The 18,222-nt window shown below is 48.5% G+C and overlaps 1 protein-coding gene across 1 annotated transcript in view; it reads right to left on the bottom strand.

Moving 5' to 3' along the window:
- The window catches only part of ACAD8 (acyl-CoA dehydrogenase family member 8), a 128,507-nt gene that overhangs the window by 79,564 nt on the left and 30,721 nt on the right, over positions 1–18,222 (bottom strand). Inside the window, exons 2-4 of the mRNA XM_063943791.1 lie at positions 13,387–13,487; positions 11,863–12,032; positions 10,613–10,722 (exon numbers count right to left, since the gene is read on the bottom strand). Coding sequence (XP_063799861.1) covers positions 10,613–10,722; positions 11,863–12,032; positions 13,387–13,487 — 381 coding nt within the window. The remainder of the gene's footprint in view (positions 1–10,612; positions 10,723–11,862; positions 12,033–13,386; positions 13,488–18,222) is intronic.

Below are 18,222 nucleotides of genomic sequence, written 5' to 3'. Positions count from 1 at the left end.
CCTGGGAACCTGCTGCGTGGTGCAGCTTTTTTCCCCTTCCTCTGCCTCTAGACAGAAAGGACCCGCCTTTTCCCCGCCTGTTTTTCTGGGGTCGAAAGGACTGTACCTGATAATACGGCGCTTTCTTAGGCTGTGAGGGGACATGGGGCAAAAATGCTGACTTCCCAGCTGTTGCTGTGGAAACAAGGTCTGAGAGACCATCCCCGAATAACTCCTCACCCTTATAAGGCAAAACTTCCATGTGCCTTTTAGAATCTGCATCCCCTGTCCACTGCCGAGTCCATAAGCCTCTCCTAGCAGAAATGGACAATGCACTTATTCTAGATGCCAGCCGGCAGATCTCCCTCTGTGCATCTCTCATGTACAAGACTGAGTCTTTTATATGCTCTACGGTTAGCAATATAGTGTCCCTGTCCAGGGTGTCAATATTTTCTGACAGGGAATCTGACCAAGCAACAGCAGCACTGCACATCCACGCTGAAGCAATAGCTGGTCTCAGTATAACACCAGTGTGTGTATATATAGACTTTAGGATAGCCTCCTGCTTTCTATCAGCAGGTTCCTTTAGGGCGGCCGTATCCGGAGACGGTAGTGCCACCTTTTTAGACAAACGTGTGAGCGCTTTATCCACCCTAGGGGGAGTTTCCCAACGTGACCTATCCTCTGGCGAGAAAGGGAACGCCATTAGTAATTTTTTTGAAATCACCAATTTTTTATCAGGGAAAGCCCACGCTTCTTCACACACTTCATTTAATTCTTCAGATGGGGGAAAAACTATTGGTAGTTTTTTCTCCCCAAACATAATACCCTTTTTTGAGGTACCTGGGTTTATATCAGAAATGTGTAAAACCTCTTTCTCTAACGTCCTAGTGGATGCTGGGACTCCGTCAGGACCAAGGGGAATAGCGGGCTCCGCAGGAGACAGGGCACATCTAAAAAAGCTTTTAGGTCACATGGTGCGTACTGGCTCCTCCCCCTATGACCCTCCTCCAAGCCTCAGTTAGGTTTTTGTGCCCGTCCGAGAGGGTGCAATCTAGGTGGCTCTCCTAAAGAGCTGTTTAGAAAAGTTTTTTTTTAGGTTTCAATCTCAGTGATTCCTGCTGGCAACAGGATCACTGCATCGAGGGACTTAGGGGAGAGATTTCCAACTCACCTGCGTGCAGGATGGATTGGAGTCTTAGGCTACTGGACACTTAGCTCCAGAGGGAGTCGGAACACAGGTCAGCCTGGGGTTCGTCCCGGAGCCGCGCCGCCGATCCCCCTTACAGACGCTGAAGAGACGGCAGAACGGAGGTCCGGAAAGCAGGCGGCAGAAGACTCCTCAGTCTTCTTGAAGGTAGCGCACAGCACGGCAGCTGTGCGCCATTGTTGTCACACGGCTCACTGACTCAGTCACGGAGGGTGCAGGGCGCTGCTGGGGGCGCCCTGGGCAGCAATATAATTACCTTTAGTGGCAAAATAAATACATCACATATAGCCATTAAGGCTATATGTATGTATTTTAACCCAGGCCAGTTTATTAAAAACCGGGGAAAAGCCCGCCGAAAAAGGGGCGGAGCTTATTCTCCTCAGCACTCAGCGCCATTTTCCTGCTCAGCTCCGCTGGTGAGGAAGGCTCCCAGGTCTCTCCCCTGCACTGCACTACAGAAACAGGGTAACAAAGAGAAGGGGGGCATAAATTGGCGATATTTATATATTAAGAGCGCATATATAGTAAACAACACCTTCTAGGGTTGTTTATATACATTTATAGCGTTTTTGGTGTGTGCTGGCAAACTCTCCCTCTGTCTCCCCAAAGGGCTAGGGGGTCCTGTCTTCGATTAGAGCATTCCCTGTGTGGCTGCTGTGTGTCGGTACGTGTGTGTCGACATGTATGAGGACGATGTTGGTGTGGAGGCAGAGCAATTGCCGATGATGGTAATGTCACCCCCTAGGGAGTCGACACCGGAATGGATGGCTTTAGTTATGGAATTACGTGATAATGTCAGCACATTACAAAAGACAGTTGACGAAATAAGACGCCCGGCAAACCAGTTAGTACCGGTTCAGGCGTCTCAGACACCGTCAGGGGCTGTAAAACGTCCTTTACCTCAGTCAGTCGACACGGGTACCGACACAGATGAATCTAGTGTCGACGGTGAAGAAACAAACGTATTTTCCAATAGGGCCACACGTTATATGATCACGGCAATGAAGGAGGCTTTGCAGATCTCTGATACTGCTGGTACCTCAAAAAGGGGTATTATGTGGGGGGTGAAAAAACTACCTGTATTTTTTCCAGAATCAGAGGAATTGAATGACGTGTGTGATGAAGCGTGGGTTAACCCCGATAGAAAACTGCTAATTTCCAAGAAGTTATTGGCATTATACCCTTTCCCACCAGAGGTTAGGGCGCGCTGGGAAACACCCCCTAGGGTGGATAAGGCGCTCACACGTTTATCAAAGCAAGTGGCGTTGCCGTCTCCTGATACGGCCGCCCTCAAGGATCCAGCAGATAGGAGGCTGGAAACTACACTGAAGAGTATATACACACATACTGGTGTTATACTGCGACCGGCAATAGCCTCAGCCTGGATGTGCAGTGCTGGGGTAGTGTGGTTGGATTCTCTGACTGAAAATATTGATACCCTGGATAGGGACAGTATTTTATTGACTCTAGAGCAATTAAAGGATGCTTTCCTTTATATGCGAGATGCTCAGAGGGATGTTGTACTCTAGCATCAAGAGTAAGCGCGATGTCCATATCTGCCAGAAGAAGTTTATGGACGCGACAGTGGTCAGGTGATGCGGATTCCAAGAGGCATATGGAAGTATTGCCATATAAAGGAGAGGAATTGTTTGGGGTCGGTCTTTCGGACCTGGTGGCCACGGCAACTGCCGGCAAATCCACTTTTTTACCTCAGACCCCCTCCCAACAGAAAAAGACACCGTCTTTTCAGCCGCAGTCCTTTCGCTCCTATAAAAAGCGACCAAAAGGACAGTCTTATCTGCCGCGAGGCAGAGGAAAGGGTAAGAAAGGGCAGCAAGCAGCCCCTGCCCAGGAACAGAAGCCCGCCCCGGCTTCTACAAAGCCATCAGCATGACGCTGGGGCTTTACAAGCGGACTCAGGAACGGTGGGGGGTCGACTCAAGATTTTCAGCAATCAATGGGTTCACTCACAAGTGGACCCGTGGGTCCTGCAGATAGTATCTCAGGGTTACATGCTGGAGTTCGAAAGGTCTCCCCCTCGCCGGTTCCTAAAGTCTGCTTTACCAACGTCTCCCTCAGAAAGGACGTCGGTTTTGGAAGCCATTCACAAGCTGTATTCTCAGCAGGTGATAGTCAAGGTACCCCTCCTACAACAGGGAAAGGGGTATTATTCCACACTATTTGTGGTACCGAAACCGGACGGTTCGGTAAGGCCTATTCTAAATCTGAAATCCTTGAACCTGTACATAAAGAAATTCAAGTTCAAGATGGAGTCACTCAGAGCAGTGATAGCGAATCTGGAAGAAGGAGACTTCATGGTGTCCTTGGACATAAAAGATGCTTATCTACATGTCCCGATTTACCCCTCACACCAAGGGTATCTCAGGTTCGTGATACAAGACTGTCATTATCAGTTTCAAACGCTGCCGTTTGGGTTGTCCACGGCCCCTCGGGTCTTTACCAAGGTAATGACCGAAATGATGGTTCTTCTACGAAGAAAAGGCGTATTAATTATCCCTTACTTGGACGATCTCCTGATAAGGGCAAAGTCCAGAGAACAGCTGGAAGTCGGTGTAGCGCTAACACAAGTAGTGCTTCAGCAACACGGGTGGATTCTAAATCTTCCAAAATCTCAATTGACCCCGACAACACATCTGCTGTTCCTGGGCATGATTCTGGACACGGTTCAGAAAAAGGTATTTCTCCCGGAAGAGAAAGCAAGGGAGTTATCCGAACTTGTCAAGAACCTCCTAAAACCAGGAACTGTGTCAGTACATCAATGCACAAGAGTCCTGGGAAAGATGGTGGCTTCGTACGAAGCGATTCCATTCGGCAGATTCCATGCACGAACATTTCAGTGGGATCTGCTGGACAAATGGTCCGGATCGCATCTGCACATGCATCAGCGGATAACACTGTCACCGAGAACAAGGTTGTCTCTCCTGTGGTGGTTGCAGACTGCCCATCTGTTAGTGGGCCGCAGATTCGGCATACAGGACTGGGTCCTGGTGACTACGGATGCCAGCCTACGAGGTTGGGGAGCAGTCACAAAGGGAAGAAACTTCCAGGGCGTGTGGTCAAACCTGGAGACGTCTCTTCACATAAATATACTGGAGCTAAGAGCGATCTACAATGCTCTAAGCCTGGCAAAATCGCTGCTTCAGGGTCAGCCGGTGTTGATCCAGTCCGACAACATCACGGCAGTCGCCCACGTAAACCGACAAGGCGGCACGAGAAGCAGGAGTGCAATGGCAGAAGCTGCAAGGATTCTGCGCTGGGCGGAGAATCATGTCGTAGCACTGTCAGCAGTGTTCATCCCGGGAGTGGACAACTGGGAAGCAGATTTCCTCAGCAGACACGACCTTCACCCGGGAGAGTGGGGACTTCATCCAGAAGTTTTCCACATGATTGTGAACCGTTGGGAAAAACCAAAGGTGGACATGATGGCGTCTCGCCTCAACAAAAAATTGGACAGGTATTGCGCCAGGTCAAGAGACCCTCAGGCAATAGCTGTGGACGCTCTGGTAACACCGTGGGTGTACCAGTCAGTGTATGTGTTCCCTCCTCTGCCTCTCATACCAAAGGTACTGAGAATTATACGGAAAAGAGGAGTAAGAACAATACTGGTAGCTCCGGACTGGCCAAGAAGAACTTGGTATCCGGAACTTCAAGAGATGCTCACGGAGGATCCGTGGCCTCTACCTCTAAGAAGGGATCTGCTTCAGCAGGGACCTTGTATGTTCCAAGACTTACCGCGGCTGCGTTTGACGGCATGGCGGTTGAACGCCGGATTCTAAAAGAGAAGGGCATTCCTGAGGAAGTTATTCCTACTTTAATTAAAGCCAGGAAAGAAGTGACCGCACAACATTATCACCGCATTTGGAGAAAATATGTTGCGTGGTGTGAGGCCAAGAAGGCTCCAACGGAAGAATTTCAATTGGGTCGATTCTTACATTTCCTGCAAGCAGGATTGTCTATGGGCCTCAAATTGGGGTCCATTAAAGTTCAAATTTCGGCCTTATCAATTTTCTTCCAGAAGGAATTGGCGTCAGTGCCTGAAGTACAAACTTTTGTCAAAGGTGTACTACATATACAACCCCCAATAGTGCCTCCAGTGGCACCGTGGGATTTGAACGTGGTTCTAAATTTTCTCAAATCTCATTGGTTTGAGCCTTTAAAATCGGTAGATTTAAAATACCTTACATGGAAGGTAACCATGCTGTTGGCCCTGGCTTCAGCCAGGAGAGTTTCGGAGTTGGCAGCTTTGTCATACAAAAGCCCATATCTGATATTCCATTCGGACAGGGCAGAATTGAGGACACGTCCTCAATTTCTCCCTAAGGTGGTTTCGGCATTTCACTTGAACCAGCCTATTGTGGTGCCTGCGGCTACTAGCGACTTGGAGGACTCCAAGTTACTGGACGTTGTCAGAGCATTAAAAATATATATTTCAAGGACAGCTGGAGTCAGAAAATCTGACTCGTTGTTTACATTGTATGCACCCAACAAGTTGGGTGCTCCTGCGTCTAAACAGACGATTGCACGTTGGATATGTAGTACAATCCAACTTGCACATTCTGTGGCAGGCCTGCCACAGCCTAAATCTGTAAAGGCCCATTCCACAAGGAAAGTGGGCTCATCCTGGGCGGCTGCCCGAGGAGTCTCGGCATTACAACTTTGCCGAGCAGCTACGTGGTCAGGGGAGAACACGTTTGTAAAATTTTACAAATTTGATACTCTGGCTAAAGAGGACCTGGAGTTCTCTCATTCGGTGCTGCAGAGTCATCCGCACTCTCCCGCCCGTTTGGGAGCTTTGGTATAATCCCCATGGTCCTGACGGAGTCCCAGCATCCACTAGGACGTTAGAGAAAATAAGAATTTACTTACCGATAATTCTATTTCTCATAGTCCGTAGTGGATGCTGGGCGCCCATCCCAAGTGCGGATTGTCTGCAATGCTTGTACATAGTTATTGTTACAAAAATCGGGTTATTACTGTTGTTGTGAGCCATCTGTTCAGAGGCTACTTCGTTTGTGTTACCATACTGTTAACTGGGTTCAGATCACAAGTTGTACGGTGTGATTGGTGTGGCTGGTATGAGTCTTACCCGGGATTCAAGATCCTTCCTTATTGTGTACGCTCGTCCGGGCACAGTACCTAACTGAGGCTTGGAGGAGGGTCATAGGGGGAGGAGCCAGTACGCACCATGTGACCTAAAAGCTTTTTTAGATGTGCCCTGTCTCCTGCGGAGCCCGCTATTCCCCTTGGTCCTGACGGAGTCCCAGCATCCACTACGGACTATGAGAAATAGAATTATCGGTAAGTAAATTCTTATTTTCATTGCCTCAATCATGCAACGAATGGCCCTAGTGGACATTAAATTTGACTCATCGTCGTCGACACTGGTATCAGTATCCGTGTCGACATCTGTGTCTGCCATCTGAGGTAGTGGGCGTTTTAGAGCCCCTGAATGGCCTTTGAATTGCCTGGGCAGGCACGAGCTGAGAAGCCGGCTGTCCCGCATTTGGCATGTCGTCAAATTTTTTATGTAAGGAGTCGACACTTGCACGTAATTCCTTCCATAAGTCCATCCACTCAGGTGTCTGCCCCGCAGGGGGTGACATCACATTTATAGGCATCTGCTCCGCCTCCACATAAGTCTCCTCATCAAACATGTCGACACAGCCGTACCGACACACCGCACACACACACACACAGGGAATGCTCTTAAAGGAGACAGGACCCACAAAAGCCCTTTGGGGAGACAGAGAGAGAGTATGCCAGCACACACCAGAGCGCTATATAATGCAGGGACTAACTGAATTATGTCCCCTATAGCTGCTATAATATTTACTGCGCCTCAAATTTGTGCCCCCCCTCTCTTTTTTACCCTTTTCTGTAGTGTAGACTACAGGGGAGAGTCAGGGAGCTTCCTTCCAGCGGAACTGTGAGGGAGAAATGGCGCCAGTGTGCTGAGGGAGATGGCTCCGCCCCTTTTTCGGCGGACTTTTCTTCCGCTTTTTTCTGTATTCTGGCAGGGGTAATTACCACATATATAGCCTCTGGGGCTATATATTGTGGTTATTTTGCCAGCCAAGGTGATTTTATTGCTGCTCAGAGTGCCCCCCCCCCAGCGCCCTGCACCCTCAGTGACCGGAGTGTGAAGTGTGTGAGAGGAGCAATGGCGCACAGCTGCAGTGCTGTGCGCTACCTTGGTGAAGACTGATGTCTTCTGCCGCCGATTTTCCGGACCATCTTCTTGCTTCTGGCTCTGTAAGGGGGACGGCGGCGAGGCTCCGGGAACGAACACCAAGGACGGGTCCTGCGGTCGATCCCTCTGGAGCTAATGGTGTCCAGTAGCCTAAGAAGCCCAAGCTAGCTGCAAGCAGGTAGGTTCGCTTCTTCTCCCCTTAGTCCCTCGTTGCAGTGAGCCTGTTGCCAGCAGGTCTCACTGTAAAATAAAAAACCTAACATATACTTTCTTTCTAGGAGCTCAGGAGAGCCCCTAGTGTGCATCCAGCTCGGCCGGGCACAGAAATCTAACTGAGGTCTGGAGGAGGGGCATAGAGGGAGGAGCCAGTGCACACCAGGTAGTACCAAATCTTTCTTATAGTATGCCCAGTCTCCTGCGGAGCCCATCTATTCCCCCATGGTCCTTACGGAGTCCCCAGCATCCACTAGGACGTCAGAGAAAATCTGTTTCTTTTCCTTAAACATGTGTACCCTTGTGTCGGGGACCGAGGGTTCATCCCCAATATGCAACACATCCCTTATTGCCACAATCATACACTGAATGGTTTTAGTCACCCTAGGGTGCAATTTTACTTCGTCATAGTCGACACTGGAATCAGAATCCGTGTCGGTAGTAGTGTCTTGTGTTAAGGGACACTTTTGAGACCCCGACGGGCCCTGTGAGTCGGTCCAATCCGAGGATTGACCCCCTGATGTCCCCCCTAAATCAGCCTTATCAAGCCTTTTATGTAAAGATGCCACACTTGCATTCAACATATGCCACATGTCCATCCAATCTGGAGTCGGCACAACCGACGGGGACACACCACTCATTTGCTCCACCTCCTCCTTGGAGAAGCCTTCCGCCTCAGACATGTCGACACACACGTACCGACACCCCACACACACAGGGATTAACCTATAAGGGGACAAAACCCCAACCAGGTCCTAAGGAAAGACAGAGAGAGAGTATGTCAGCACACACCAGCGCTTAAAAACACTGGAAAAAATATGTCCAGATAGCGCTTTTTTATATATATTATGCCAATTCCCACTCACTGCGTCGCTAATGTGCCCCCCTCCTCTTTTTTCCAGCCTGTGAAGTTCAGCAGGGGAGAGACCAGGGAGCCAGCGTTTTCCTCATGCAGCTTCTGTGGAGAAAATGGCGCTGGTTAGTGCTGAGGATCAAGCCCCGCCCACCCGACGGCGGGCTTCGGTCCCAGTGATTTTTCAATAAAATGGCGGGGGATCATAGATTTACTGCCTCCGCAGCCTAATCAAACTTTATTTGGCCAAAATGTGAGGTTTATTGCTGCCCAGTGCGCCCCCCCCTGCGCCCTGCACCCTTCAGTGCTGCTCAGTGTGTGTGACTGGGAGCAATGGCGCCCCTTACCTCATGAAGATCTGATGTCTTCTGCCGCCTAAGATGTCTTCTGCCTTCTCATCCGGCTTCTATCTTCGGCATCTGTAAGGAGGACGGCGGCGCGGCTCCGGGACGAACCCCAGGTGAGACCTGTGTTCCGACTCCCTCTGGAGCTAATGGTGTCCAGTAGCCTTAGAAGCAGTGCCCAACTTTACAAGCCAGCTCTGCTTCTCTCTCCTCGGTCCCACGATGCAGGGAGCCTGTTGCCAACAGGGCTCCCTGAAAATAAAAAACCTAACAAAATTATTTTTCCACAGAAAACTCTGGAGAGCTCTCTGCAGTGCACCCATTCTCCTCTGGGCACAAGATCTAACAGAGGTCTGGAGGAGGGGCATAGAGGGAGGAGCCAGTGCACACCCATAGTCAAAGTTCTTTTTAGGTGCCCTATCTCCTGCGGAGCCCGTCTTTACCCCATGGTCCTTACAGAGTCCCCAGCATCCTCTAGGACGTAAGAGAAAAATAATTAAAAATATCTAAGTGCCTAATTAGTACCAAAGGATATTTCACCAAAAACTGCGCTCAACCCTGGACATCTTGAGTGCTGGGTTGGTTAGGGGAAGTGGGAGCTCCGGAGCGATCCTGCCCTGTTTAGCGTCAGCCCTCAAGCGCCTGTCGGTTTCCAGACGCACCACTGCGAGCTGATCGCTGCTGAGGGAGGACGCTGTCTGCGGTGGGGACCCGTCAGTTCAGGCTCGTCCTGGCCGTGAACCGCGCGTTCCCCTGTTTAGGACAGAGACTCCTCTTCCTTCTACCCCCTTTACCGTGCCCTCGTGGTCCCACCTGCTTACCTCTCCGGCGTCTGTTCGTCTAAGTCGCATCACCTTCTTTCCGGGTTTGAGTGAGTCACGTGACCGCAGCTGGTGCTGGCAGCGTTCCGTCCTTGCTGGCTGGTGAATGAAGTGCAGTAATGACAGTGTTCCAACGCGTTTCAACCAATTCTGGTCTTCCTCTGGCTGACGCTGACAACACCAAGGGGGTGAGCGCAGTTTTGGTGAAATATCCTTTGGTACTTGTTAAATTACAAGGGGTTTAGGACACCCCTTGAAACTAGCAGCACACCCCAGACATAATACTTTAACACCGCAGTGCGCAGATTATCCATCCTAAGTGCCTAATTAGTCATTCAGAGGGGTGTCCCAGGGGTTCAGAACCAAGGGACTAATTCAGACCTGATCGCAGCAGCAAATTTGTTAGCTAATGGGCAAAACCATGCTGCACTGCAGGGGGGGCAGATGTAACATGTGCAGAGAGAGTTAGATTTGGGTGGGTTATATTGTTTCTGTGCAGGGTAAATACTGGCTGCTTTATTTTTACACTGAAATTTAGATTTCAGTTTAAACACACCCCACCCAAATCTAACTCTCTCTGCACATGTTACATCTGCCCCACCTGCACTGCACATGGTTTTGACCATTAGCTAACAAATTTGCTGCTGCGGTCAGGTATGAATTAGGCCCCAAATCCCAACATTTTTACCTTAAAAAAGAGATGCTGAACTACTTATCAACAGCTCCGAGACGGTGAAGAGAAATTTGCGATAAGCGCTATTGAGAATTATCGCAGATAACTTTTCGCAGCTAACTGGATACCCCCCACAGTGTGTACAAGGCAGCAGACAGGTGCGTATACACATTTTCTTTGTGCGCGCCACATACGCCTGACTTACATCCAACTCAGCGTCAGACCCAATGTGTCTATTTTGCACAATTTACTCCCCCGTTTTCATACCCGATAAATGACAATCTGCACATCCTGTGGTCAGACCTCACCTGGCTCCGTCAGGCAGTAAGACGCAAACTTCTCCATACTACAGAGGGGAGGACAGAACCGATGTCTCTGCTCGTCATTTCCAAACGTATCGATCATCCAAACACACATACTGGGCGGGAGAATGCATCAATAGACGGTTAGTATATGCACATTTGTAGATTCTAAACTTAAAATACTCAAAGTACAGCTGGAATTGCAGAAATTGGTCGGGCTGAAATACTCTGTACTGCTGATAACCTGCTCTGACTGCTACAGGTTATTCTACCAACCAGAATAAGATCTATTAAATCACATTGGATTTGCAAATCCTGTATAGACTACGTTGAGGTTGCACTATTCCCTCTATGGGGGTAATTCAGACCTGATCGCTGGGCAGCGATTTTTGCAGCCCTGCGATCGGATAGTCGCCGCCTACAGGGGGAGTGTATTTTAGCTGTGCAAGTGTAAAATCGCACGTGTAGCCGAGCGATACTAACAGATTTTGTGCAGTCTCTGCGCAGCCCAGGACTTACTCAGCCGCTGCGATCACATCAGCCTCTTCGGAACCGCATTTGACGTCAGACACCCGCCCTGCAAACGCATGGACACGCCTGCGTTTTTCCAAACACTCCCTAAAAACGGTCAGTTGCCACCCACAAACGCTCTCTTCCTGTCAATCTTCTTGCGCACGGATCCTGTCTGATCGCCCGCGGTGCGAAAATGCACAGCAGCGGTCAGGTGTGAATTACCCCTTATATCACCCCTTATAATCACTGCCGGGCGATGCAATCAGCTCAGAAGGCGTCAAATTAAATTTTGGTTCTAAATTCAACAAACATTTTTATTGCACCTGACAGACGAGATAAGAAGTTATTATTATCATCAAGCCCTTCAGCTAAATTTTAATATCGTAGGAAAATGTATCGGAATTCAGATACATGGATTTGGTGCGTCCCTGGTGCATATTAGGGACACATACAGTAAAGCTATAAAATAATACTTCCGGGATTCTCATATCCATATAAATTACTCTAGTTTATTTTTCTATATGCAAACTCAAAAGTTACGGACAATGACTTTTTAAAGCTATATAACAAAGTATAATTTAATCGGCCAAATGAATGCCTAGAACAAAGTATATATCTTATTTTATAATTTTAATTAATACAAAGGGACAAGCAACCCAAATCTGCTGCTGAAGTCCAGGTGTACCTGGGCGGCACCCCAATCACGCGCACATATGGGTATTTTAAAGGAAGGGTGCCCGTACTTGTGGATGCTGATGTACGCAGTTGTGCTGACACAACCCGTCGACAGAGCCTCAAATATGATGGAGGTATCCAGGCGAGACAGTCCCGATCCACCGACTTCAGGATGGACGTAGATCCCGCCAAAGCCGAGCTCTGCCGCCTTCCGCATCGTCTCCACCGGGAATATTTCCTGCGTACGCAGACAAGGAATTTAGTGGTCACCCGGACAATGGTTAAGTTATAGGTTTGGTGGCAACCTGCAAGCACCTCTGTTTCAGACATGTGGGCTGTCGGCATGTAAGATTTTGTGGTGGAACCCACCGACACTTACATAAAACCCACCTGCTCTATTAACAGAATTTTAAACATACATCCAATGAACGTAAACGTCGACCTGTGTAACCTAAGGGTCCAGGGTCCAGTTACACTATTCTGCCCCACACCTTCCACCACCTGCAAGCTACAGCCCGTTGTTTTTACACAGTAACAGAACTCAACGCTGACTTCTAATATCCATATCATTTATTGCAGGGAGACCACTGGCCCATAGATACATTTTCTCTTTGGATGTTTTTTTAAGAGTGCAATACTGTGACCTTGTCACGTAATGATAAAGTGGCCCCAGCAACGGCGTCTACAGTCGTTTCACGGAAAACCAAACAAAATAAACGAGGCAAAACTGGACGGGTGGAACCGGTTCAGCAGAAACCTTGCAATTGTCATGTAACAATACTACGAGCATTATGTCGGCTGTCAGAGTGTGGAAGACTAAAGAACGAAGCTGCTTGGCGTTCCCCAATCATTTACAGATCAGGTAAAGGACTGTATTGTGTCTTCCGTCCTCAGGCGTCACCACTTATTGCAATTATCTCAGCAGGTCTGGAGAACGTCTACGTCTATGGGAGACATCTAGTGCAAAGCAAAAATGGGCTGATTCATGGACGGGAGCAGAAGTCCGCACTGTAGTGTTTATTGGCGGCCGCCCATGTATGATTCGCGCAGTAGCAAACAATCGCCCCACTGTGTCAGACGTCTGCGGCGCCTCCACCTTCGGTCAGGCCCAGTATTCCCATTGCTGAGAGTCATCTCTCATGTAATGCCTGTGATATCGGACGGCTATGATGCTTGACGACAGGTGAGTTAATGCGGAACTTAGTGCTCTGCTGGTAAGTCGGACGCAGTGAAGGCTTCCCTTCCCATAGCAGAGCCTGCTGTATTTCCATTACACCCAATCACATTCTAGTTAACACTTGCTTAGAACATTCTATAAAATGATAGCTGGAACCTGATTGGTTGCTATGGTGCAAAACCTCCACTCTTCAGAAGCTTTGATACATCTCCCCCACAGGGTATTTACCACGCAGAGAACGCATGTAAATGCACAGCGTGTATAAAACGAGCCAGCACCTGTATCACCTTTGACCTGCGGCACCAGCGGCAAGAGAATGAGGGTCTCAATCAATGTACAATTTTCTGATCCTGTAATTGTTTCATTTCAGCACCAAGACCCCGAGAGTGCCGCATGCGGTCCACGCCCTCCTCACCTTTTCATCCCACAGGGCCATGTGCGGAGCCATCTCTTTGGAGGCGAAGTCCAGCGCCACTTTCTGGAACTCCTTCTGCTCTTCACTCAGTCCAATGGAGGCTGCACGACAAGGGAAGCGCATTATTATAAGGTCATATTATGCAGAGATTAAAGGATATTGCCCCCCAGAGTTGTTACATACATGAAAATAATTTGCCCGGAGTTCGGCTAGCCACATGGGTAGCAGGCCCCCGTCCCCTGCTGGGGTGAGGAGGGTGCTGTATGCTGCAGTCTGGGGATGCCCTCCTACCTAATGCCAAGGTAGGCCTTTATTACACAGGAACGGTGCCCGTAAGCGGCTCATCTCCAGCAGGAATGAGGACGGCACCCCCGAGAACGCAGCATCAGGCTGAAGTAAGATTGTGGATCCATACGCCACCCAAAAAAACGGCATTCTCGCTAATGTTTAGGATGAACCTGTAAGGAAATATATGGCCACTTAAAGCTAGAGTCAGGCCGTCATTGTAGTGAATTGCGCACGTGGTGCGTACACTGTTGTATTACACGGCCTGAGCTGCACTCACACAGCGCAACCCGTCATGGAAATAGGGATCATTGCACCCTAGGAGCAAAGCGCTGACAATACACAAGCGGCCACTGGTAGGACAAGGATACACCATGCTCCTATTATGTTGCATCAAAGGCCCAATGAGTATACTGTGTGAATGCTTGTACCACATGGTGGCACAGTGGTTAGTATTGTTACCTCACAGCACAGGGGGTCAGGGTTTCCATTGTGACCAGAGCCCTGTCTCTGTGGGATTTGTACAGTACATACGCCTTGTTTTTGAGTGGATTTTCTCCCACAGTCTTGTTACACGTATACATGCATTTATGATCTGGCGTCAGGGACCAATCTCTTTAAAAAGTAGCTTTAAACTCAGCCGGAGGTAATCTGCCAGCTACTGTAAGATCATTCTTGGAGTATTTATCAAACATTATTTAGTCATCTGGAATCAAGTCTGATGATTGGGATATAAACAGTAATCTGATGTGATTTCATTATAATAACTGCACCAATGGTATATTGCCACACTAGATCCTACCCACAGATACACAGGGTGCCCCTGTCCTTGGCATTCAAGGTAAAGAAGTGTGTTTGGTCAAATTAACACCTTCCTTGCCTGAAACCAGATGCTAGCTTCACGTTTTATTACATCTCTCAGAATGTCACAAAGCACACTGAATACCAGAATCACAAAGACTTATACATCGAATACATCCATATTTCTACACGTGGCGCCCAGCCCCAGAACTTAATGCCCTTGGGCTCTGCTGCTAGGCGGTAGCTTATCCGGCTTGGCAGTGCCACCCATTAACAAACACAGGTTAATGAAGATGTACATATTTAATTACACTTTGTACAATCATGCTATATGCCACCTGTACTGCTTATCTATGTATTGTTACCATGGGTAACGCAACTGGCACCGGGCTCTTGAACCGGTCCTGATTTCAAAAATACGAGGGACAAAATAAGTAGGAGTCCCCCTTATTTTTAAAACCAGCACCGGGCTCCACTACCCAGGGAGGTGATGCTGCAGCCGGGGGAAACTTTTATATATGTCCCTGCGACCCCCCTACTAGTCACCCCTGGCCGGGGTTTCCTGGGGGAGCGGAGGCCCCTAAAATAGAGCCCCTCCACCTCCAGGCACCCAAGGGCCAGGGATGAAGTACGAGGCTGTCCCTGCCTTCCTTGGGCTGTGGATGGCGGGCTGATAGCCATGAAAGTGTTAAAAAAAATCTAAATAAATATTGTCTATTGCTGTGGAACTACAGGTCTCAGCAAGCCTCCCCCGCATGCTGGTACTTGGAGAACCACAAGTACCAGCATGTGGGGCATTACCCTGGTACCTGTAATTCCACAACAAAAGAAATATTCAAATAAAGACACACACACCGTGACAGTATAAGTTTATTAATACACACTTACACACTCACACATACCTACCTACATCTCATGCCGCCATTCACATCCATTTGTCCAGTAGAATCCATTAGGGTACCTGTGAAAATAATACAAGTAATGGTGTGTACACACGGTGAGATTTTTTTCTTACTGTTTTGACTATATAGTCAAGATCGTAAGAAAAGTTAGTGCAGATCGCAAGGTGAAAGTCACCTTGCGATCCCGATTCGATGCGCGGTCCCACGCGGTCGGCATCGCAAGAATAGATAGACTGTGCAGGCAAGTCAATTTTGACAATCTCTGTAGAAGAGATAGTCAAAATTGATACTTAGCCAAAATCGCACACGGGTGGTCATTCCGAGTTGATCGCTAGCTGCATTTGTTCGCAGCGCAGCGATCAGGCTAAAAAACGGCAGTTCGGCGCATGCGGCACAATGCCCACGCGCAATGTACGGGCACAACGAACAATGCAGTTTTGCACAGGGTCTAGCGATGCTTTTCAGTCGCACTGGTTACTGCAGAGTGATTGACATGAAGTGGGCGTTTCTGGGTGTCAACTGACCGTTTTCAGGGAGTGTTTGGGAAAACGCAGGCGTACCAGGGAAAACGCAGGCGTGGCTGGGCGAACTCAGGGCGTTTTATGGGCGTGTGGGAAAAAACGCTACCGTTTCCGGAAAAAAACGCAGGAGTGGCTGTAGAAACGGAGGAGTGTCTGGGCGAACGCTGGGTGTGTTTGTGACGTCAAACCAGGAACGACAAGCACTGAACTGATCGCAGATGCCGAGTAAGTCTGAAGCTACTCAGAAACTGCTACGAGGTGTGTAATCGCAATATTGCGAATACATCGTTCGCAATTTTAAGATGCTAAGATTCACTCCCAGTAGGCGGCGGCTTAGCATGAGCAAATCTGCTAAAATCCGCTTGCGAGCGAACAACTCGGAATGAGGGCCCATGTTGGCATCCACACGGTTGAAAAAACAAATACTTAATAAAAAGACACGTACTAACACGTACTCGCAGTGCGAGATCTTATTTAGCACCCCCTTAACACATTTATTAATCCTTCTGATCTTTTAATTACACCTTCGCAGTAAATTAATTTTTGTATATAGAGTTTTCTTTCATTTTATTAACACTTGATCTTCTCGCATTGTGCTGCCCTGGGGTAGCTGGCCTTTTTGTACCTCAGGCCCAGACCTAGAGTTAGGGACCACCAGCATCAGAGGAGCCTTGTTGGGGCCTGGTGACTTATCATATATTTGCAAATGTATGTAACTAAGACCTCTGGATTTCTATTATAGAAATATAAAGTCTTTCATGTCTTGGTACAGCTTGGTGTGCTGGGGGACACCGGGGGTTAATCCCCAATGTATTTCTATCTTAGACTTCCCCCTACCTTTCACGCACCTGAATTGTATTTTCTAATTAATATGAGCAACACATTTTGTTCTCTCCTGACCTCTCCCCTGCTCTCCTCACTTGTATCTCCAACTGTCTCTCTGCTACCTCTTCCTGGATGTCCCAGCGCTTTCTTAAACTTAACATGTCTAAGACCGAGCTGATCATCTTTCCTCCCTCCCGCATAACCTCATCTCCTACAATCTCATTATCTATTGATGGCACTACTATCTCCTCTACCCCCCCAAGTACGCTGTCTTGGAGTAATCCTTCCTTCCTTTCTTCCTCCTTCAAACCACACATTTAGCGCCTCTCACAAACCTGCCGTTTCCATCTCAAAAATATTTCCAGGATCAGACCCTTTCTCACCCAGGACACTACTAAGTCCCTTATACACTCACTGGTCATCTCCATACTGGACTACTGTAATCTCCTCCTGACTGGCATTCCAGACAATTGCATATCTTACCACTCCAATCTTTCCTCAATGCTGCTGCCCGGATCATCTTCCTCACCAAACGCACTACGTCCACCTCCCCTCTCCTACAAACCCTTCACTGGCTCCCCTCCCCATTCAGAATCCAATTCAAGCTTCTCACACTCGCTTACAAAGCCTTCACCCATTCCTCTCGATGACCGCAAAGTTCCCACCATTGAACATAATGGAGCGGCTGTGCGATGCGCTGTCTGACAGCTCAGACGCGCATAGCCAATCAGGAGAGTGCCACGACGTGGCGTTCCCTGATTGGCTGAAGGGATCCTCTGTGACAGGAGTCACGGGGGGTCTCAGCATTCGGGGAAAGGGGTCCCATGTGTAAACATGGGACCCCTTTCAGTTCGTGGTTCGGGTATGCGTTTTTTTTTTTTTGCCAAGTACGTGGATTACACACTGGATTTAGGGGAGTATAATTTTATTTTCAGGTACCCTATGGATTCATCTTGGAGACGTGGACAGAGTCGGCGTGTGAACATAGGTAAGTATGTGTGTGTCGGCATGTATGTAATAAAGTTTTACTTTCACGGTGTGCGTGTCCTGTTTTTATTTGGGTATTTTTTTTGCAGTAGAACTACAGGTACCAGCGGGCCCGTTTTCCCCCTGCATGCTGGTACTTGTGGTTCTCCAAGTACCAGCTTGCGGGGGAGGCTTGCTGGGACTTGTAGTTCTGCTGCAAAAAAATAAGATTTTAAACCTACCGGTAAATCTATTTCTCCTAGTCCGTAGAGGATGCTGGGGACTCCGTAAGGACCATGGGGTATAGACGGGCTCCGCAGGAGATAGGGCACCTAAAAAGAACTTTGACTATGGGTGTGGACTGGCTCCTCCCTCTATGCCCCTCCTCCAGACCTCAGTTAGAGAACTGTGCCCAGAGGAGATGGACAATACAAGGCAGGATTTAGCAATCCAAGGGCAAGATTCATACCAGCCCACACCAATCATACCATGTAACCTGGAACATACATAACCAGTTAACAGTATGAACAAACTAA

The sequence above is a fragment of the Pseudophryne corroboree genome, chromosome 10 (assembly GCF_028390025.1).
Source record: "Pseudophryne corroboree isolate aPseCor3 chromosome 10, aPseCor3.hap2, whole genome shotgun sequence".
NCBI lineage: Eukaryota > Metazoa > Chordata > Amphibia > Anura > Myobatrachidae > Pseudophryne > Pseudophryne corroboree.
The sequence above is the reverse complement of the archived record's forward strand: the minus strand, read 5'-3'. Positions and strand labels throughout refer to the sequence as shown.